A 24568-nucleotide genomic window follows, 5' to 3' on the forward strand; every position below is an offset into this window, starting at 1 on the left:
TCTTTCCCTTTTAAAGAAAGATACTCAGAATATCTACTTCTTACCTTCCAGTCACTCATTGTTGTGGAAGAACTTGGCTTCCATCTCCATCACCCAGCTGGAACCATTCTCTTCTGTATCCTTCATATCATCAGTCAAAATCTCTTGTGGTGCTGTCTCACATCTTTCAGTGCCTTCGCACCATATCTGCCCTGGTTGCTGCTCTTTTCGTTAAGGATTTTACCTTTTCTCATCTGGAAAATACTATCCTAACATCCAGTCTTAACTTCATACTTCTTTCATTCTCTACTTTGTAGTCATATCTGTTTCCTAAATGCAAGTCTGATCAGCTTATTTCCTTGCTTAAAAATCTTTACTAACTTCCCATCGGCTTTTATAAGCATTCAGATTTATTAGCATACATAGAAGTAAGATGTCTTCATGATCTGACCTCTGCCTCACCTTTCTGTTGTTGCCACCAATTATAGTTCCTGCTGTGCACCATGCACCAAATTCTCCAGCCACACCAAGTGGCTTGCAATTTTTCAAAATTCTAATATTTCATGGCTCTCTATATAATTATTTTTCTGGAATATAAAATACACTGCATCTTTCTTTCATCCACTGACACCTATTAAGTTTTCAATGAATTAGGTATTATTTGAAAGACTCTACTTATGCCCTCAATGGAAGAATTTGCCTACCACTGTGCACCCACAATAACCTTCTTTAGAAGTCTAAATTATTATAAAACATATATATGTATATCATAATAAACAAAAGCTGTCCTTTTGCATCTTCATCATAATGGTGTTAATAGAAAACAGATTTCTTTTACACATATTGTGTCTCTAGGATGTACATAATACCTATAGGCACTCCATAAATAATTGTTGAATGAAGGGACTTATGTTTTACACTACCTGAAACTAGTTTTTGCTAATCATGAAGGGCAGATATTTTTACCTCTGGGTGTATCATTTCTTCTCTCTATTGCAAAAGACCAAAGAATGAGCCATAACTTCATATGGAATTGACGGTGTTGATTTATATTAGTGTTACAAATCATCCTTCAGAAAATTATTGTATAGAATGCACTGAATTTTACACAGGTGCTTAGATAGCAAGGATTATGAGTATTAATCACAGTAGAAAACTAATATGTGTGTTTTGGGTATTTCAAACATGTTTTTTTTCTATCCAGTCAAATAGTGCACACCACTAACATGGTTCAAGACTATAAAAAATAAATGATATGTACAACCTCCAAAAATACAGTTTATTCATTCATTTATTAAAGAAATGTTTTTTAAACACCTATTTGTCCTAGGCATTCTTTTAGGCATTGGGGATATGGCAATGAACAAAGAATATAAAGATCCTGCCTTCATAGAATGTATAATGGTGAGAAATTACAACAGATACATAATGTAATTACAAGTAGTGAATATATATATATAAATGTATGTATATGCATACATATGTTTGTAATATTTGTATAGTGTTATATATATATAGTGCCGGGTGTAAATGCCCTCTGGAAACTGCCATGGGCCAGTACTCAAAGGGATTTGTTAGATAAATAGCATAGCTCCCTGACTCCATGAATACAAAACTCTGAGGTTTGTGTTCTCCACTAGGGTCCAGAGTTTCCAACATGAACAAGCTTCATTTCCTTCTGTAGCAACCTCCGTCATAACACAATCTTTACTGACTTCCACTCCTTAACTTTTATCCTGAGTCTTTATATTTAAAGCAGCTTTCTTGTAGATGATACATAGCCTGTTGTTTTTATCCACTGTGACAGTTTTTGTCTTATAATCGATGTAATTAAAGTGATTATTGATATAATTGATGTAGTAACTACCATGTTTGTCATCGTTTTCTATTTATTAAATTTGTTCTTTGTTTCTCTCTCTCCTGGTCTTTTTCTGCCTTTTCAGGTTTTAACTGAACAATGTATATGATACAATTTTATCTCCTCTCAGTGTATCAATTATACTTCATTTTAACACTTTTTTAGTGGTCTATCTGGAGTTTATAACATACATATTTACTAATCTAAGTCCACCTTTACATACAAACTATACCGTTTCACATGTAGTGTAGGTGCCTTTTAAGAGAGTATTCCTATTCCCCTGTCCTTTCTGACATTGCTGTGATTCATTTTACTTATTTATATGCTATAACTACCCAATTCAGTTTTGGTATTCTTGTTCTAAAAACAAAGTTAACTTTTAAGTAAATTTAGATATATCCATTTTACCTTAATTTATTCCTACTATAACACTTTTCCTATGTACTGTTTTTCCTGAAGTACTCCCTTCAATGTTTCTTACAGGGAAGATTTGTTGATGATGAATTTGATGAGTTTTTGTTTATCTGAAGATTTTCTCTTTGTCTTTCTGCTGTATAAATATGATATGTCTAGGTGTTTGTTGTTGTATTGTTATTTATATCCTTTTGGTGTTCTCTGAGCTTCCTAGATCTGTAATTTGGCATCTGCTGTTAATTAGGAAAAATTTCACCCATTTTTGCTTCAAATATTTCTTCTGCTCCATTCTCTCTCTCTTCTCCTTCTGGTATTTCAAATACACTTATGTTATACCTTGTGATATTATCCCATAGTTCTTGGATGTCCTTCTGTTCTGGTTTCTTCTTTCCTTCCTTCCTCTTTGCATTTCAATTTGGTAAGATTATATTGGCACATCTTCAAGTTCACTTTCCTCAGCTGTACCACGTCTACTCATGAGTCCACTGAAAGTATTCTTCATTTCAGTTAGAATGTTTTTTTTTAATATAGCAGGTTTAGAGTGTTTTTAAATTTCTATTTTCCTTTGATTCTTTTGCAGAATTCCCATTTCTTTGTTTACATAACCCATCTACTCTTGCATGTTGTCTACTTTTCCATTAGAGACCTTAATGCATTAATCAGAGTTCTTTTGAATTCCCCAATAATTCCAACATCTAGGTAGTATCTGAGATCCAAGGCTTGTTCTAGTGCTTGTTTTTTCCCTTCAGACTGTTTTTTTCTTATCTTTTAAAATGATTTGTAATTTTTTATTGAAAGCTAGACATGTATCAAGTAATAGGTCCTGAGATAAATAGACGTTTATTGTGAATATTTCTATTAATCTGTCTAAGCGTTGGACTGTACCTGTTTTCTGTAGTTATAAGCCCAAGAGGCCTGAAGTTCCTCCACTGCCCTTGATTGTATGTGCCTGTTTAATTTTCTACTCTTCTGTATACACCTCCTCAGAGAGAGTATCTTGCCATCTTTTCAGAGCTAATCCACTATTGCACTGGAGCCCTATAGCTGGGTTGGTGAAGTGTGAGAGAGAGGGAGTATTCCTAAACCTTTTGATTAGACATTAATCCTTTAAGATGTCTGTGTCTCAGAGCTGTGACCATCATATGTGGTTCTCCTGTGGTAAAGTTTTTTTCTTTTCTCTCACCCCAGGCCCCCCACTCCATCTTTCAGTTATAGAATTCTCACTCTGTTTTCTCAAAGCCATGACCCGTGTTGCCAATGGTGCCCCTACAACTTATGTGAGACAGAAAGACTGTAGGGAGATTACATTCCTTCCTTGGATGGAATAAGGTCTTTCAATTGAGATGTGGAAATACTCTGTCCTTTGGGAGTAGTCTTCAGTTATAGAGAAGGTTCTTGGCTTATTTCACAACAGTTATTCTTCCCATTCACCTTCCAGGGACACAAGGGACGCTTTCTCAAATTACCATCATGAAAACCTGGTGGAGTTCATGAAAGGAAAGCCTGTTTGGTGGTCCCTATAAGATTGCAGTCACCAAGAGTTTCTTTCTTACACCAGGTTTCTGTCTCACACACTGTATAATCAGCCCATGAAAATTCATCAAAGTTAACATTTAAGAGTTCCTAGCAGCTCATGGCTCAGCAGCTTCTGAGCCAAGTAAGCAGATGCTAGTTGCTCTATCTCTGAATGTGACTGTCTCTTCAGATTTCGAAGTGGTATTTTGCCCTGTGGCTTCTGTTCTTTGACAGTTCCAAGAAAAATAATTGATTTTCATTTTCCATAGATTATTCTTATTGTGAGAACAAGAGCAATGACTTTCAAGCTCTGTACATGTCAGAGCTGAAACCAGAAATCTTTATCAACTTCTACTATTGTTTCCTGAGATCTCAAATAAACCCCTTGATCTCACCTCTTTGTCTTGGTGTCTATTTCTGGGAGAACCTAAGTTAAGAAAATCACTGGGACAATTTACTAGAGAAACTGCTCTGTCTTCCTTTAGATTACTCTCACAACTGAGACATAACGTATGCACCAGGCCACCATTCCATGTCTTTCTTCTACCTCTTAGAGAAAATGGCTATTGCCTGTCAATTCAAGAGATTTCTAAAATGAATAAAGTACTCTAAATTACTACCACTCATATTCTACACTGGGACCCTTTGTGGAATCTACTGACATAGAAGTCCCTTGTTGGAATTTTATATATATGAATGACATTATATCTATCTATCTCTATATCTATATTTAAACTAGAGTACTATGCACCTCAGCTAGCGTTCAGCTTCAGTACACCTGATATACATTTTCTGCCTCAAAATGAGATCCCCCATGGCCTTGCTTTCTGCACAGGGAGACAGCAGAGTGATGTTAACTTTCAGCCAACTATTAAAACATGCTGTCCCTCAGATTTCTCCAAATATGAATAGAAAATTCTAACTCAGTCTTCTGGTATTGTCTCAAGTTGTACTAAATACTAGCTTAAATTAACCAGAGGGTCTAAAAAGTATAGCCATAGGCCAGGGCTTCCAGTAGGATCCATGGATGGAAAAGAAACAGATGCCTCCAAAGAGACATTGTCTTATTAGAAGGAGGATAGCCAAGTGAGATAGACAAGATTATACTTTGACTGAGGCTTGGGGATCCATACTTCTTTTACCTGAACAGGTTCTAAGGTTAGAAATCATACTGTTTATCCAGTGGTTGTTATCAGCTAAATAATCACAGCATGGAAGTAGATAAAACCTTATGAATGAACCCTCTTGCCTTGAAACTATTGTAATTCTGAAAGAAGTTGTCAATTTTGAAAAACAGTTTTATTTGCTCCCATTCTTATAAACGTGGACATTAAAATATACATGTCCTTGCTGTTAGGTTGTACTTGAGTTAGCGCACCAGAGCTATCCCTAGGGATATGCTGTTCAATACACAGCGTTTTTAGTAGTCAGTCTCTGCCTTCACCTTTGATGGTGGTATAGATGAGTTTGCATTTCTGTGGAATCCTTGGAGAAACCTTACATTTAAACGCACATTTTAAACTATAATTCTGTTCATTGCACTTGTGACTTTTGATAAAATTGTGACTTTCTGACTCAACCCTTAGTTGTCTCTCTATTCCTTAGAATTGTCTTGTTATCCATTCCTTAGCCTTTGAGGTAATAGAACCTAGCCCTTCAGAACAGAATGACATATATTTTTTGAGACAGTAGCATAGAGTTTTATCACCCAGAAAGTGGTTGCCCTCTTGCCTAATAGGGAAAGGATTTAAACCAGATAATAATAACATCAGGGGGCTTCCCTGGTGGCGCAGTGGTTGAGAGTCTGCCTGCTGATGCAGGAGACATGGGTTCCTGCCCCAGTCCGGGAGGATCCCACATGCCGCGGAGCGGCTGGGCCTGTGAGCCATGGCCACTGAGCTTGCACGTCTGGAGCCTGTGCTCCGCAATGGGAGAGGCCACAACAGTGAGAGGCCCACGTACCGCAAAAAAAAAAAAAAAAAAAATAATAATAATAACATCAGTTTTTCCACATGCTTCATTTGTACTCTGTCTCTCCTTTATTGTTAATATAGCTTTCAGACTCCAGGGCCCAAAGGTGTTCTATAACTGTTTTCTTCCTGAATAAACCTTCTCTTCTTAACATTAAAAAGAAAGATAAAAGAGGGAAAGGATACAGAATAATGTGTTTGTCTTCTAGAAGGATGATAAGGGAAGTCATCTTTGAGGAAAGAACATTTTAGTAGAGATCTGCCAGAAATGAACGAGTGTTTCATGCAAACATCTGGTATAAGAACATTCCAGGGAAAGTAAGTAACAAGTCCAAGGGTCAAAGTGAATGTATAATTAAGAAAGTTTCAAAAACTTTAAGGAAATAAAGGTGGCTAAAGTAAAGTGAGAGAGAGAGAAAGAATGATAGAAGATGACGACAGAGATGTAGTGTGATTAACACGTAGAGTAGGACTTGTAGGTCATTGTAAAAATATTCTGATAATGATGACGTACTATTAGAGAACTTTGAACTGAAAAATGATATCATCTAAAATTATTCTAGAAAATGTATCTTGTTAGAAAGGCATTCATAGAAAGTACCAGAAAAACTGGTAATCTTCTCCCAGTTCATCTTAAAAGTCAAGTCCAGGACAAAGACGACTATACAAGTAGTTTATTTATTTGGGGAATGATCCCAGGGAGCAGAACTGAAGTTCCAGAAAAGTAGAACAGATAAGAAAAGCTAATATAAGGATATACTTACTGTTTGCCACTAGTGCAAGTAACAGGTGCTCTTTCTCACTGGGAACCTCTGTGGAATCTTAGAAATGTGTCTCAGAAGTGTCTGCCTGGTAGACAAAAGGGGAAATAATTTATCCTTGAGTTCTTACCCTCCACAGTGGTCGAGGGTGGACCTAAATGGTATTAACTCCTCAGCACTCCTGGGTGATACATTTATTAGTGCTGAGTGGAAATCCACAAGCTCCCATATCATGAGTCAGAGAAGCCCCTGGATGGTAAGGGAAAGATGCCTCAACACAGCCTGGGGCAAACTGCAGTCAAGTGGTACCACATGAGGCTGCTGGAGAATGTCTCAGAACCTGTCACTTCGGTAATAACTGGAACAAGAGATATAGCCCAGAAGATGTGCAGTATTTTATAGAATGTGTAGACTATGGATTTCCAGATGAAATGTCTTCTATCTCAATATCCTCTTAGAAGAGAACAGTTTTGTGATCTCTTCCTTGATTAATCTTTTCATTACAATCAAATTTTAACCAAGCCTTTTTTTTTTGCTTTCTCTCTTTAGAGAAACTATAATGAAATTTAGCCTGCATATAAATCACAAGGATGCTTTTATTCTTGATGGAGAAATAGGAGAGACAGAGACAGAGGCAGAGGGAGAAGAGAGATTTTCCAAAGTATTTTAAGTGTTAATTACATACAAATATTTTTTAGCATTGAAAATAATTATATACTAACAGTGCCCAATCTATTTATATCTTTGCAACTTTAGCTACTTTAAATAGAGTATTTCTAGCAGAAATATTGGATGTAATATATGATTACAACTACTATTTAGCAATGATAATTTATATGTAATTTGGTATTAGCTCTAAAGATGTCCCCCAAATGACTGGGTACCACAAGCCCAAACATGAGCACAGCTACTTTAATAATAGTGTATCTCTAGTGCTGCTGGTTTCTGTTATATTTGTTTTTCATACACATGCAAAGCAAAAAGGGCAGTGCTAATATTCTTTATTTATTATTATTTTTCAAGTGTCTGGCAGTGCTGAGCTCTGTTAAAAGCTCTGGAGATATCACAGTCAGCAAAGCAGGTGTGAATTGCTGCCCTCCTGGAGCTCACAGTCCTCAGGGAAGGTTACTCAATGGCACCGAGTTATGGTTGACTTTTAAGAGAGACTGACCATCATTTGACGCGATATGCTGATGCCAACATGAAATGCATCATTTTGGAAAAGAAAGTTTTCTCCCTTCAAAGTTCTACTTTGATACTATTCATTTTGTTTTTTTGGGGGGTTTTTTTGTTTCTTTTTTCAGTACGCGGGCTTCTCACTGCTGTGGCCTCTCCTGTCGCGGAGCACAAGCTCCGGACGCGCAGGCTCAGCGGCCATGGTTCACGGGCCCAGCCGCTCCACGGTATGTGGGATCTTCCCGGACCGGGTCACAAACCCGTGTACCCTGCATCGGCAGGCGGACTCTCAACCACTGCAAGGCTAATAATGCTTTTGAAGAATGCAATTTACCTAAGAATCTCAGTTTGCTTTCCTCAAAATTTTCACACTTTTGTGGAATGAAAAATTAAGAAACAATTATTGCTTCTCTGGAGGAATATCAATCTTAGGAAGACAAAGTAAACCCCCCCCAAAAGCAAAAAAAACCCAACCAACCAAACAAACAAAAAAACCCTTACACTAAAATAAGAAATAACCAAAAATTTAGGAGGAGGAAGTAGCTTAACTGTAATTATAATTAATGGGGAGAATCAACTAATTTGCAAAGAAATTACTATTCTAAAATATTGTTTTGAAAGCTAATTCTTCTTTGAACCAAAGGCTGTTGCCGTTATAATAAACTCACATTGATTAGAATTTTATCTCTGCTTTGTATGCTTTAGCCATGAAATCATAGTACTTAATTATTATTTCATTTAAATTGGATAATCCCCAAAGTATTATTTTGAAGATTTTGTAAAAATTCAGTAAGCAGCTTAGATCTATGAGACTCATTTTCATCTTTTTAAACTAACTCTTTTTTTAAACATATTGGATGCAATCAAAAAGAATAATGGGGAATATTTCACAAATCTGATGAGAAATGGTAAATTTTTCAAATTGACAACTCATATATGAACAATTTGAATGATTTTGCAATTTATCACCTCTTGCTGTGCAGTTGATAAAACTAATCAAAGATAATAATGAATCACTGTCTTTAAAGTGAGAAAGAAGGCTATGTATATACAGACTATGACAAATGCATTATGCATTACTACAAGGTATACAAGTTATACATATGAATGATGGTGTACATTATGATATGATGTGTACACAAATATATAGCACAATAAAGTAAGGAAAGTATTAACCATTTATTAAATTACAATTAGTAAACCACTTTCAAATTTTGTAGAAGCAATTTAAACATTCAAACTATGAGTTCTTTCTAGCCTGTATATTTAGTGAGAGGACAATTGTCATTGACATAGAGAAGACTGTGCCATTTCATCTCCAAATCCTTGTGCCGGAACAAGTGAGTGTCTTATGGCAGCACATAAGAGGCCTCAATATGTAGTGATTTTGAATTTTAAAGAAGTTGAGCATGACAATATGTAAATTAGAAATGTAATATATTCTAAGGTAGGGATCGAAGTTTAGGTCTTCTTTTATCAGCACTTCAGTGAAAGACTTGGGCAGTGTTTCAACATGTAATATTTATTCATGTCTGGCAACATCAACATTTAAGGAAGCATGAAATAGCAAGTAAATTTAGATTTAAGAAAACCTAAGACCTACAAACATTTTGCTATTTTATGCTTTGTAAATGAAAGCTAATGATAATCACTGCATTTTTCATATTTTCAGGAGTTTGATTGTATAGTCATCTTTATTTACTACCAGCATGATGAAAGCCATCTGTTATACAGTTTAAATCTTTTCAGTTTAGGTAAATAACTTGCAGAAAAGAATCTCATTTTCCAAAGACTAGAGAATTTTTTAAAGTTCAACCTAAATTGATATGGGTCAAGATGAAAACATTAGTCAAATAAAAGCTACTTGGGATGAATAAGTTGCAAACAAGCAAACAAAAAAAACAATCTTGAATATTTGCATACCAATATGGACCTCTTCATAAAGGACATATTTTAGATGTTGTTCAGAGTTTAAAATTTTTATGTTAGCTAAGTCATTGCCAGAAATCAACAGTTGAATCAACAGCTATGTGTTTCGTATATTTTTCTGTGCTAACAGCACAGGAACTTGTTTAAGCAAGGGCTTCTATTTCTTTCTGTGATTTGTTTTTCCTCTCCATATTTCTACTATTCTTTCATCATTTATTTTGACTTCTTCTGTTAATCTTTAATTTTCTTTAACTGATAATTTCTCCTAATTTGGTTCGCTGCTATTTGCTTTATTTTTCTCTTTCTCGGTTATATTATTTTAAATTTTAATTACTATACTAAAGTTGTCAACTGTCAGAAGAAAGGAAACTCAGAGGAAAACTAATTGCTTCCTTCCTTGAAATTTTATTTTTCAGGATTATGCTGAGAAGGAGAACAGCATAGCAAAAGCTCTGGAAGATCTGAAGGCTAATTTTTACTGTGAACTCTGTGACAAGCAGTACTATAAGCATCAGGAGTTTGACAATCACATTAATTCATATGACCATGCCCACAAGCAGGTAAGAAAGAGGTATCAAAAAACCTCTAATATTTCTGAACTTTTTTAATAATTTGAATTGTGTAGACTGTATGAATATAATATTTTTTCTTTGCTGTGCAGTTTTTAAAGATGTCAATCTGGGATGATAATTTGATGACTTACAATGAAAGACATTTTTTAAAAAGCACCAAAAGTAAAGTCAGAAGTAAATAACCAATATAAAGAAATACCATTAAGTTGCCTTTTAGTAACAGACAGTAATTTGAAAATTACATTCTTCAGGTGGTGATCCTCTATATTTCAAATTTATTAATTTCAAAATATGTTAATCAACTAAAGATATTGACCAGATATAAATGAATTTATTCATAGTTCTTTATGGAAGGCATTTCCCATTACGTATGAGAAACAAGTTTTTGTATGGTAAAACCAATCTAGGGTTACTGGTTAAATAAATATGTATATGATTTAGTTTATTTTAATACTATTTCATTTCCCTATTGATTGAAAATCCAAGATTGATTTTTTTCAACACTGCATGTAAAGATTAGTTTAAAATAGTGACGTCAGAAGTGACATTAATAATATAGATTCTGTTTTTCTCATATGCTTTACTTATATCAATGCAACTGCATACATTGTTTAGCTTACTTGACATGATTCAGTATGCTTAGTTATTGTCAACTTATAAATACTTTCCTTTTTAGCCATCACTCACAAATATCATCCAAATGTCATTTTGGTATTAATAAAAGGTACATTTTTTACCCATGAACTTACACTAACTTTCCATTAACATTTACCATAAGTATGAAAGAGTAGGGGGAAATTATTACATTAATTACTTATGGGCCAATGACATGTATTTTCTTTTGTTGTCAGTTTTTCCATTCTCTCATACCAACAAAACTGTGCTTGGGGAGGCTGTTGCAGGGAGAACATTACCCTCTGCTTACATATGTCACTGATTAATGCTGACTAAATTTAATGATCTGCCCTTGCCTTTCTTTTCCTGGTAGTAGATCCACAGGCACACCAGTTAATGAAAAGGTTTTGATGGAAATATCATTTCTTACATAAAAACACATTCATATAAGTATATCATTGCTTGATTTGAACATTAAATCCATCAGGAAATAGTACTGATTTCATTCTATGGTAACTTGCATGTGTTTTATAAAAAGATTCTGGAACGCTGTTCCTGATGTGGTAACTCTAAGAAAGTTGTTCCTTTGATTTTTTCCTAATATCTTCCTGTATTCCTTACAAGAGTGCAAAGATGGAGTGTTATTTTATCAGCAAGGTATTAAAATGCATTTATAATTTCTTTTTGGCTTCACTCATGAATAAACATTTCCTATTAGCAACTAAAAACAAACATATGTATGTTTCATGGTGTAAACTAGGTATTTGCAAATGTGTGTGTGTATGTATACGTGTATTTTAAGGATATCTTACCAGCTACATCTTAATGTCCTTTGCCAAAGAATGCTTTGTTCAACCATAGGTTGTCTGGAGGATCAAATTCACTTAGATTATCAGAGGACCTTTCCATTTCCATATTCTAAATGAAGTTAAGATACTATATACTGTACACAGATAAGCTAAGGGAATTCAGGATAAATTTGGTTTGTTCTTTTGAAGGTCTGGTCACTTGATACTACTCAGGGGCATCAGGCTCTGGAGACAGACTATCTAAATGGCCATGAATTCTGGTAAATAGCAGAGTCTTAACTGATTAATTTAACATGAGACTATGTTACAGTAGCTAAAAGTACTTAAAATCTATATGATCATTGTATTCCCTCTGCATAGGATTGTGGCACATGTTTGAGACTTTCTTCCTAAGGAATGCACTCCCTTTTCTGAACAGAACTTTATCCCAATGACAGTTAGCTCTGTTTTTACCACAGGATTCCCAAACCTTGGCCACTTCGAATTAAGTAGAGGGGAACAAAATTTGGAGGTGGGCAGTTCAGATATTTTTCTCCTGACAACTGGAACAAAGGTAAACAAACAAAATACAAACCAAAAAAATCCTATCACACAAGACCTTCAAGATGGCAGAGGAGTAAGACGTGGAGGTCACCTTCCCCACAACAAATACATCAGAAATATACCTACATGTGGAACAACTCCTACAGAACACCCAATGCACGCTGGCACAAGACCTCAGACTTCCCAAAAGGCAAGAAATTCCCCACGTACCTTGGCAGGGCAAAAGAAAAAAGAAAAAACAGAGACAAAAGAATAGGGACAGGACCTGCTCCTCTGGGAGGGAGCTGTGAAGGGGTAAAGTTTCCACACACTAGGAAGCCCCTTCGCTGGTGGAGACAGGGGGTGGTGGTGGGGAAGCTTCGGAGCCACGGAGGAGATCTCAGCAACAGGGGTGCAGATGGCAAAGCGGAGAGATTCCCGCACAGAGGATTGATGCCGACCACCACTCATCAACCTGAGAGGTTTGTTTGCTTACCTGCCTGGGTGGGTGGGGGCTGGGAGCCTCAACCTCAGGCTTCGGAGGTCAGATCCCAGAGAGAGGACTGGCGTTGGCTGCGTGAACACAGCCTGAAGAGGGCTGGTGCACCACAGCTAGCTGGGAGGGAGTCCAGGAAAAAGTCTGGAACTGCCTAAGAGGCAAGAAGCCATTGTTTCAGGGTGCACGAGGAGAGGGGTTTTAGAGCAACGCCTAAACGAGCTCCAGAGACAGGCGCGAGCCATGGCTATCAGCGTGGACACCAGAGACGGGCATGAAACGCTAAGGCTGCTGCTGCAGCCACCAAGAAACCTGTGTGCAAGCACAGGTCACTATCCACACCTACCCAGCCAGGAGCGGGTGCAGCCCACCACTGCCAGGGTCCCGTGATCCAGAGAGGGCTTCCCCGGTAGAACACACAGCACTCCTCAGGCTGGTGCAACGTCACATCAGCCTCTGCCACCACAGGCTCGCCCGGCATTCCGTACCTCTCCCTCCGCCCAGCCTGAGTGAGCAGAGCCCCTAATCAGCTGCTATTTTAACCGCATCATGTCTGAGTGAAGAACAGACACCCTCAGGCGACCCACATGCAGAGGCAGGGCCAAATCCAAAGCTCAACCCCAGGAGCTGTGCGAACAAAGAAGAGAAAGGGAAATTTCTCCAAGCAGCCTCAGGAGCAGTGGATTAAATCTCCACAATCACCTTGATGTACCCTGCATTTGTGGAATACCCAAATATACAACGAATCATCCCAAAATTGAGGTGGTGGACTTTGGGAGCAACTGTAGATTTGGGGTTTGTTTTCTGTACCTAATTTGTTTCTGGTTTTATGTTTATCTGAGTTTAGTATTTAGAGTTTATTATCATTGGTAGATTTGTTTATTGATTTGGTTGCTCTCTTCCTTTTTTTTTAAATATATATATATATATTTTTCCTTTTTCTCTTTATGTGAGTGTGTATGTGTATGCTTCTTTGTGTGATTTTGTCTATATAGCTTTGCTTTTACCATTTGTCCTAGGGTTCTGACTATCCTTTTTTTTCTTTTTTTTTAGTATTGTTTTTAATGCTTGTTATCATTGGTGGATTTGTTTTTTGGTTTGGTAGTTTTCTTCTTTCTTTCCTTCTTTCTTTTTTTTTCCCTTTTTCAATGACTTTTTATTTTTTTTTATTTTTAATAATTATTTTTATTTTTTATTTTAATAACTTTATTTTATCTTTTTCTTTCTTTCTTTCCTTCTTTCTTCCTTCCTTCCTTCCTTTCTTTCTTTCATCCTTCCTTCCTTCCTTTCTTTTTTTCTTTCTTTTTTCTCCCTTTTCTTCTGAGCTGTGTGGCTGACAGGTTCTTGGTGCTCCAGTCGGGTGTCAGGCCTATGCCTCTGAGGTGGGAGAGCCGAGTTCAGGACATTGGTCTACCAGAGACCTCCCAGCGCCACATAATATCAAACAGCGAAAGTTCTCCCAGAGATCTCCATCTCAACGCTAAGACCCAGCTCCACTCAACGAACGGCAAGCTACAGTGCTGGACACCCTATGCCAAACAACTACGAAGAAAGGAGGACAACTCCCCCATTAGCAGAGGAGCTGCGTAAAATCGTAAGGTCACAGAAACCCCAAAACACACCACTGGACGCGGTCCTTCCCACCAGAAGGACAAGATCCAGCCTCATCCACCAGAACACAGGCACCAGAACACCAGGAGGGCTACACAACCCACTGAACCAACCTTACCCATTGGGGGCAGACACCAAAAGCAACAGGAACTACGAACTGGCAGCCCAAGAAAGGGAGACCCCAAACACAGTAAGTAAAGCAAAATGAGAAGACAGAGAAACACACAACAGATGAAGGAGCAAGGTGAAAACCCAACAGACCTCAAAAATGAAGAGGAAATAGGCAGTCAACCTGAAAAAAAATTCAGAATGATGATAGTAAAGATGATCCAAAATCTTGGCAATAGAACGGAGAAAATACATGAAATATTTAACAAGGACCTAGAAGAATTAAACAGCAAACAAACAATCATGAACAACACAATAAGTAAAATTTAAAATTCTCTAGAAGGAATCAATGACAGAATAACTGAGGCAGTAGAAGGGATAAGTGACCTGAAAGATAAAATAATGGAAATAACTATCACAGAGCAGAATAAAGAAAAAAGAATGTAAAGAATAGAGGACAGTCTCAGAGACCCCTGGTATATCATTAAACACACAAACATTCAAATTATAGGGGTCCCAGAAGAAGAGGAAAAGAAAGGGATTGAGAAAATATTTGACGAGATTATAGTTGAAAACTTCCCTGATATGAGAAAGGGACTAGTCAAGTCCCAGAAGAACAGAGAGCCCCATACAGGATAAATCCAAGGAGAAACACGCCAAGACACATATTAATCAAACAATCAAAAATTAAATACAAAGAAAAAATATTAAAAGCAGTAAGGGAAAAACAATAAATAACATACAAGGGACTCTCCATAAGGCTAACAGCTGATCTTTCAGTACAAACTCTGCAGGCCAGAAGGGAGTGGCAGGGCATATTTAAAGTGATGAAAGGGAAGAACCTACAACCAAGATTACTGTACCCAGCAAGGATCTCATTCAGATTTGATGGAGAATTTAAAACCATTACAGAGAAGCAACAGCTAAGAGAATTCAGCACCACAAAACCAGCTTTACAAAACGTGCTAAAGGAACTTCTCCAGGCAAGAAACACAAGACAGGGAAAAGACCTACAATAACAAACGCATAACGATCAGAAAATGGTAATAGGAACATACCTGTCGATAACTACGTTAAATGTAAATGGATTAAATGCTCCAAGCAAAAGACATAGACTGGCTGAATGGATATAAAAACAAGACCCATATATATGCTGTCTGCAAGAGACCCACTTCAGATCTAGGGACACTTACAAACTGAAAGTGAGGGGATGGAAAAAGATATTCCATGCAAATGGAAATCAAAATACAGCTGTAGGAGCAATTCACATATCAGACAAAATAGAATTTAAAATAAAGACTATTAAAAGAGACAATGAAGAACACTACATAATGATCAAGTGATCAATCCAAGAAGAAGCTATAACAATTGTAAATATTTATGCACCCAACATAGGAACACCTCAATACATAAGGCAAATTCTAACAGCCATAAAAGGGGAAATTGACAGTAACCCAACAAGAGTAGGAGACTTTAATACCCCATTTTCACCAATGGACAGATCATCCAAAATGAAAATAAATAAGGAAACACATGATTGAAATGACACACTAAACAAGATGGACTTAATTGATATTTATAGGACATTTCATCCAAAAATAACAGAATACACTTTCTTCTCAAGTGCACATGGAACATTCTCCAGGATATATCATATCTTGGGTCACACATCAAGCCTTGGTAAATTTAAGAAAATTAAAATCATATCAAGTATCTTTTCTGACCATAATGCTATGAGACTAGATATCAATTACAGGAAAAAATCTGTAAAAAACACAAACACATGAAGGCTAAACGATACACTACTTAATAATGAAGAGATCACTGAAGGAATCAAAGAGGAAATCAAAACATATGTAGAAACAAATACAATGAAAACATGATGACCCAAATCCTATGGGATGCAGGAAAAGCAATTCTAGGACAGAAGTTTATAGCAATAAAATCCTGCCTCAAGAAACAAGCATCTCAAATAAACAACCTAACGTTACACCTAAAGCAATTAGAGAAAGAAGAACAAGAAAACCCCAAAGTTAGCAGAAGGAAAGGAATCATAAAGATCAGATCAGAAATAAATGAAAAAGAAGTGAAGGAACCAAGAGCAAAGATCAATAAAACTAAAAGCTGGTTCTTTGGGAAGATAAACAAAATTGATTAACCATTAGCCAGACTCATCAAGAAAAAAAGGGAGAAGACTCAAATCAATAGAATTAGAAATGAAAATGGAGAAGTAACAACTGACACTGCAGAAATACAAAGGATCATGAGAGATTACTACAAGTAACTATATGCCAATAAAATGGACAACCTTAAAGAAATGGACAAATTCTTAGAAAAGCACAACCTTCTGAGACAGAACCAGGAAGAAATAGAAAATATAAAGAGACAAATCACAAGCACTGAAATTGAGACTGTGGTTAAAAATCTTCCAACAAAAAAAAGCCCAGAACCAGAAGGATTCACAGGCGAATTCTATCAAACATTTAGAGAAGAGCTAAAAGCTATCCTTCTCAAACTCTTCCAAAATATAGCAGAGGGAGGATCACTCCCAAACTCATTCTGTGATGCCACCATCACCTTGTTACCAAAATCAGATAACAATGTCACAAAAAAAGAAAACTACAGGTCAATAGCATTGATGAACATAGATGCAAAAATTCTCGACAAGATACTAGCAAACAGATTCCGACAATACAAAAGAATCATACACCATGATCAAGTGGGGTTTATCCCAGGAATGCAAGGATTCTTCAATATACGCAAATCAATCAATATGATAAACCATATTAACAAATTGAAGGAGAAAAACCATATGATAATCTCAATAGATGTGGAAAAAGCTTTTGACAAAATTCAACACCCATTTATGGTAAAAACCTTCCAGAAAGTAGGCATAGAGGGAACTTACCTCAACATAATAAGAGCCACATATGACAAACCCACACCCATTATCGTTCTCAATGGTGAAAAACTGAGACCATTTCCTCTAAGATCAGGAACAAGACAAGGTTGTCCATTCTCACCACTATTATTCAACATAGTTTTGGAAGTTTTAGCCCTGGCAACCAGAGAAGAAAAAGAAATAAATGGAATCCAAATTGGAAAAGAAGTAAAGCTGTCACTGTTTGCAGATGACATGATACTATACATGGAGAATCCTAAAGATGCTACCAGAAAACTACTAAAGCTAATCAATGAATTTGGTAAAGTAGCAGGATACAAAATTAATGCACAGAAATCTCTTGCAATCCTATACACTAATGATGAAAAATCTGAAAGTGAAATTAAGAAACTCTCCCATTTACCATTGCAACAATAACAATAAAATAGGAATAAACCTACCTAAAGGGACAAAAGACCTGTATGCAGAAAACTATAACACACTGATGAAAGAAATTAAAGATGGAAGAATCAACATTGTGAAAATGACTATATTACCCAAAGCAATCTACAGATTCACTGCAATCCCTATCAAACTACCAATGGCATTTTTCACAGAACTAGAACAACAAATTTCACAATTTGGATGGAAACACAAAAGACCCCATATAGCCAAATGAATCTTGAGAAAGAAATATGGAGCTGGAGTAATCAGGTTCCCTGACTTCAGACTATACTACAAAGCTACAGTAATCAAGACAGTATGGTACTGGCATAAAATCAGAAATATAGATCAATGGAACAGAATAGAAAGCCCAGAGATTAACCCATGCACATATCATCACCTTATTTTTGTTAAAGGAGGCAATAATATACAATGGAGAAAGACAGCCACTTCAATAAGTCGTGCTGGGAAATAGGACAGCTACTTGTAAAAGAATGAAATTAGAATACTCCCTAGCACCATACACAAAAATAAACTTAAAATATATTAAAGATCTAAATGTAAGGCCAGACACTATAATACTCTTAGAGAAAAGCATAGGCACACCACTCTCTGACATAAATCACAGCAAGATCCTTTTTGACCCACCTCCTAGAGAAATGGAAATAAGAAAAATAAGCAAATGGGACCAAATGAAACTTAAAAGCTTTTACACAGCAAAGGAAAACTGAAACAAGATGAAAAGACAACCCTCAAAATGGGAGAAAATATTTGCAAATGAAGCAACTGGCAAAGGATTAATCTCCAAAATATACAAGCAGCTCATGCAGTGCAATATCAAAAAAAAAAAAACCAACCCAATCCAAAAATGGGCAGAAGACCTAAACAGACAAAGAAGATATACAGTTTGCCAACAAACACATGGAAGGATGCTCGACATCACTAATCATCAGAGAAATGCTAATCAAAACTACAATGAGGTATCACCTCAAACTGGTCAGAATGACCATCATCAAAAAATCTACAAACAGTAAATGCTAGATAGGGTGTGGGGAAAAGGGAACCCTCTTGCACTGTTGGTAGGAATGTAAATTGGTACAGCCACTATGGAGAATAGTATGTAGGTTCCTTAAAAAACTAAAAATAGAACTACCATACGACCCAGCAATCCCACTACTGGGCATATGCCCTGAGAAAACCCTAATTCAAAAAGTGACATGTACCTCAATGTTCATCGCAGCACTATTTACAATCGCTAGGACATGGAAGCAACCTAAGTGTCCATCAACAGATGAATGAATAAAGAATATGTGGCACATATATACAATGGAATATTACTCAGCCATAAAAGGAAACGAAATTGAGTTATTTATAGTGAGGTGGATGGACCTAGAGTCTGTCATACAGAGTGAAGTAAGTCAGAAAGAGAAAAACAAATACCGTATGCTAACACATATATATGGAATCTAAAAAAAAAAGAAAAATGCTTCTGAAGAGCCTAGGCACACAACAAGAATAAAGACACAGATGTAGAAAATGGACTTGAGTACACCGGGAGGGGGAAGGGTCAGCTGGGACAAAGTGAGAGAGTGGCATGGACATACATACAGTACCAAGTGTAAAATTAAAGCAGCTACATAGCACAGGGAGATCAGCTCAGTGCTTTGTGACCACCTAGAGCGGGGGATAGGGAGGGTGAACGGGAGACACAAGAGGGAGTAGGTATGGGGATATGTGTATATGTATAGCTGATTCACTTTGTTTTAAAGCAGAAGCTAACACAACACTGTAAAGCAGTTTTAATCCATAAAGATGTTAAAAAAAAAAAAAAAAAGCCTGTCTACTCTCTGATTATGTCTGAACCTAACACTTTACATATGTAATCCTCTGCTGTGGCTAAATGCATTGAAAAGTTGAGAAAACTGATTTGCTTAAATAGAGGACAAAATAAGCACACAGAAAATGAGGTCTATGTGGCCATGTGACAATTGAAGGAAACAGTATGGAAATAGGAATTTTGATTTTGAATGGCTTTCAGAAAAAAAAGCAGTATTTCCATTAACTGATATGCAGATCCTTTCCTTGGATTCTGAGAGATATTTCAGCTTGGTATTAATAAATGAACTTAAAAGGAAAAATAAAACCAAACCCTAGCTTAATACTTTTTACTTGTGCCCTAAAAAGCAAAACAAAAATAAACTCTTAGTAAAATACTAACCTATCTCAGTAGCAAAGCAACGTTTTTGGTCTCCTATAGAAAACGCCTACATAAGAAATATTTATACTCAAAGTCCATATAAATTAACTTTCAGGTAAGAAAACCTACTTGTGATTAGGACACTTCTTGCATGGAATTAGAAAAAGACAAAGAGACCACTCATCTCATACATTCTTTACCTCCAGAGATATGATTCTAAGGACCACCTGATACAGGGCAAAAGGGAGGGGGTGTTACTGGTGGAATGAGCCCTAGTCCTGCCACTACTTGCCTTGGGTAAAATGAGCAAAGGCTCATGTAATTCTATTACTCATTCTTAGGAGGAATAAATGAGAGAATGTACATGAACACACTTTGCAAAGTGTAAAAAAATAGTAAAAGTTCAGTATTTAATTAGTTTTTATTATACTACGTACTAAAATTTTTCTCCTAAAATGTTTGCGACACTGACAGCTTGCCTCTGAGACTTCCTTTATGTAGGCTTCCCCAAAGTATCTATTTTTACTTCAAAAAGGCTATTAGAGTCTGAAATGTAGACAGATAATCTTGACCTATGAGCTGTTTTGCCTGCCTCGTGTATCTTTGCAGATTCGTGTATGGCAGAGTATGTGTTGCATTTGAATTCTAAGCTTCAAAGAAAAATCTGTTTCTCTCATCCACATACTCCTTGGATAACTTCAGAATCTCTCTTGCACTTTTATCACTAAGACTTGCTAACAGAGAGTTAAAAAGAGGAGGAGGCTCAGGTGTATGGAGGTGATCACGGTAGTTCACAATTTAGACTTCATTTTTGCAATATTTTCTTTTTACCTTAAACATTGAAAGCCTTTGGATTGTAACCTTTTAATGACAAGAATTGTTTCCTTTATGTCTTCATCCCTCACAACATCTAGTGCAGCATTTTTCACAGTTTACACACCAAATCAATGCTTCCCATATAAATAAATGTAAAAAGGGCAGAGTCAAATTCCTTTTGAGGTTTTGTAATAAACCGCAGCTTCGAGGTAGGTAAGAGTTTCAAAAGAATAAAATTATTTATTTATAGATCTATACTTAGATGAAACTAATTGTGAGGAGAATATTATTTATGAGGATGAAGCGACTAAGTTGGACGAGTATTTTGAATGCTTCCACATTCATGAGTATTTTTCCTTTATAAAGTAGTGTTACTGATTATAATATAGCAACAATTTAAATAGCATATATTATGTGTATTCTTCAAAGTGTTTCGTATCTTTTTAACATCAGTGTATTTTGGATTTGTATTGTGAGTGTTTTTTTATGTGAGAAAATTATTAAAAGCAAATAGCACTTTTAGAACTACCTCAGAGGTTTCACTTTCAGTAGGGTAGCACACAAGATGCTCCAAAGGACCCTTGTGCTATAAAACAAATAGATCCTCTACAATACAAATTTTTAATTGAATTGCTGAGTGTCTAGGAAGGATGATATCTCTAAAGACCATGGGGTGAGGAAGTGCTGAGGAGTGGGAAGCTACTGGATAAAACCTGGGCATGCAGTAATAATAAACTACAAAATGTGGAACTGAATGAAGAGTAAATCACACTACGAGCTTTGTAGTTTGGAAATTAACCATGGTCAGCAGTTGGTAAACTTTGACTAAGACTTCTGGATTAAAATGAATATTGCCCCTAGTTCTTGACTTAAACATATAAAAATTACTCTTGAAAAAAAAGCAACCTTGATTTAGATTTTCCATTCAATGTGATTAACAAAATCAGGGATCATAATCAAAGATCAAAAACTCTAATCAAAATCTCAATATTTTTTAATATTGAACTTTACAAACTGATTGCACAATTTATATGTAAGAGTGAATACAATTCTAAAAAGGCAACTAAAAGTCGGAAGATTTGTCCTGCTGGATGCCAAGACTATTATATACAGCTCTATTGTCGCAGACTTGGACAGATTGATTAATGGAACAGAATCTAGAGCTGTGACATAAAAATCCACTTAGGTTTGGAAATTTGTTAAATAACAGAGGCAGAAAGCACCTCAGTGGTAAAAAGATACACTTTCCAGACAATAGTATGTGATGATTAGTTATCTATATTTTTTTAAAAAAGAGATTGACTCCTTCACACAACAAATGAACAATCAAACAGTATCAATGTCAGGTGAATTAAAGAGTTTAAAATAAAAATAAACACTTGTAAAAATTTAGAACAGTATTGTGGGAAATATTTTTATGACTTCAGAGTAATACACAAGTATATGTTAAATAAGGCATTGAAAGCACAAAGCATTGTAGAAAAGATTGGTAAGTTTAACTACATCAAAAATAATATTTTATCACAAGAAATTTTCAGTAAAGAAAGTAAAACCACAAGCTAGAAATTGGGAAAGTATATTTGTACTATATATACCAATAAAGACTTTGTGTTTGGATCTTATTAAAAATATGAATTCATGAGAAAAATAAAAACAACCCAGTAGAAAACTGGACCAAAATATGGTGGAAATTTACAAAAGAAGAAACACTAAAGACCCATAAATATATTACAAATTGGTCAAAAATGAGCAATAATTTTGTACCCACCAAATTGGAAAACATAAAATTTGATGATCTCAGGTGATAATGATGTGTATCAATGGAAAATCTTACACATCATTTGTTAAAGTATGAATTGATCTGGCAACTCAGGAAAACAATCTTACAAATTTATATATTAACATACTGAAACAAAACAAAAATCTCTTAATAATAATAGCTATGAACAACAAAATTTGAAAATAAATTGTGATGTATTCACACAATGAAAAATTATTCTGTAGTTCAAATAAACTAACTCTAGGTAAATATAACATGAAAGAATCTTAGAAATGTAATACTGATTGAACAAAAAGTTGTGAAAGACTGCACACTTTTTATTTTGTCCAGAAAAAAACTTAATGCTATTGTTTTTAAGATTATAAACATGTGATCTATCCCTCTTTGGGAAATGGAAAATGGTGAATATGAAACTCAAGATGGTGGTTACTTCAAGGAGTGAAGTAGGGTGATGTGATACCAAAGGATCACATGAGTATATGAAATATGTTCTAATTCTTAAACTGGAGAATGGGGTCAGGGTTATTCAATTTAATATAATGCTTCATACAATTGCACATATAAAATACTATGGACTGAATCATTAAACAAAGAAATATCATAGTCAAACAAATATGTTCTCAAAGTCTCAAACTATTCCGTCAAAGTTATAGAAGCTGTCTTAATTGCAGTGAAGTAGTAATTCAATATTAAATGGAGATTATAATTGAAGTTATTGTTAGCTTTTCCATGTGCCATTCAAATATTTCACCATTTTTTTAAGAAAGCACATCTCCCCTGTTTATCAGGATCATCTTCTTTGTTAAACTTCAACCAATAGTGGAAAATAAAGCTTTCCAGGAAAAGATAAAAAAGGTAGAGATACATTTCCATTGCTCTTTCTCTCTTATTATCATTTGACCAGATAAGCCCTTAATATTAACGTAAGAAGTGCACAATTTTTTATCATATTTTTATAGAATTCTTTATTCAAAAGCCCAGAGAAGCACAGGATTTTATTAACATGCATAAAATCTAATTATATGCAGATAAGTGACAGTTTAAATGCAAATCATTATTTTAACCTACATAAACATACAAAATAATAGTTAATTTATTAATTTAAAAACAGAATTAGTTTTTCATAACAGAAAATACAGTATTTTAAGGATAACTATACATCTCAATATCCTACGACAGTCTCACTTTATATCCATCATCCTGGTTTAATTATTAATATTTAAGTAATATTACTTATTTAAGTAATAACTAACATGGTTGCAATAGATATGTTTATTGAAAAACAGCAACATTTTTCACTACATTTTAGAAAGATGAAAGTTTAAAGGAAATGGCATAGTAAGCCTGATCCTTCATTTAAGTTATATATTTACCCAAACTTAGAAATGTCAAAGGGAACTTTTTAAATAGTCTAAAAAAATCACATACTTATATACATTTTTTTGCTTGAGGAAACTATGTAAACATACATTTCATTGTGTAGCAAATGCACTTAGGAGTCAAGAGACCAGGCAGGCTCTATCACAAACTTCTTTTAAGGGCAAAGCTTTTTATCTTTGCCTTCCCAGAGCTCTATTTCCGCATCTATATACAGAGAGTTTAGACCAGATGACTTCATTGGCCTATCTGGGTCTAAATTTTAAGGATTCTATATCATCAAGTATAACACAGGTTAAAGCTTATGTGTTCGTCATAAACAGTCATACGTACTTCATTCTCAATTCCACATTTTCTAAGTGATTCTCTCATGTAAAAAGAGTATTAGAACATTTTCCAGTGAAGTTTTCATTCTGAATTCTAGTCATTGAGATTTTTTTTTTAAGTGGGAAACTCACTATCAAGAAAAATAAAAGATTTTCCTATAAACCCTTTTACCTGTGCATCTGCCCTGAACCAAAGCCACACCATGTCTGTCTTCTCACCTGGTAGCCTATGGGCAATTCGGAGTTATTTTCACTGTAAGAGATTTGTCACGCTGATACTATGAAAAGATAGAAAAGGGAATGATTGCCTTATTGTTGCTGCCCCTCAAACATTTTGTTTTTTACTTTAACAGTTTCAGTGTGGCTGAAATATCTCCCAAAAGGCACCGAAGTGACCTTAACCCAGCAAGTC

At 35.5% G+C, this 24568-nt stretch overlaps 1 protein-coding gene across 1 annotated transcript in view; it reads left to right on the forward strand.

The window, feature by feature from the left end:
- The window catches only part of ZNF804A (zinc finger protein 804A), a gene marked incomplete at its 3' end in the record, with an annotated part of 323875 nt that overhangs the window by 246495 nt on the left and 52812 nt on the right, over positions 1–24568 (forward strand). Inside the window, exon 2 of the mRNA XM_007471878.1 lies at positions 10019–10162. Within this exon, the coding sequence (XP_007471940.1) occupies positions 10019–10162 (144 nt within the window). The remainder of the gene's footprint in view (positions 1–10018; positions 10163–24568) is intronic.

This window comes from Lipotes vexillifer, unplaced genomic scaffold (assembly GCF_000442215.2).
Source record: "Lipotes vexillifer unplaced genomic scaffold, Lipotes_vexillifer_v1.1 scaffold363, whole genome shotgun sequence".
Taxonomy (NCBI): Eukaryota; Metazoa; Chordata; class Mammalia; order Artiodactyla; family Lipotidae; genus Lipotes; species Lipotes vexillifer.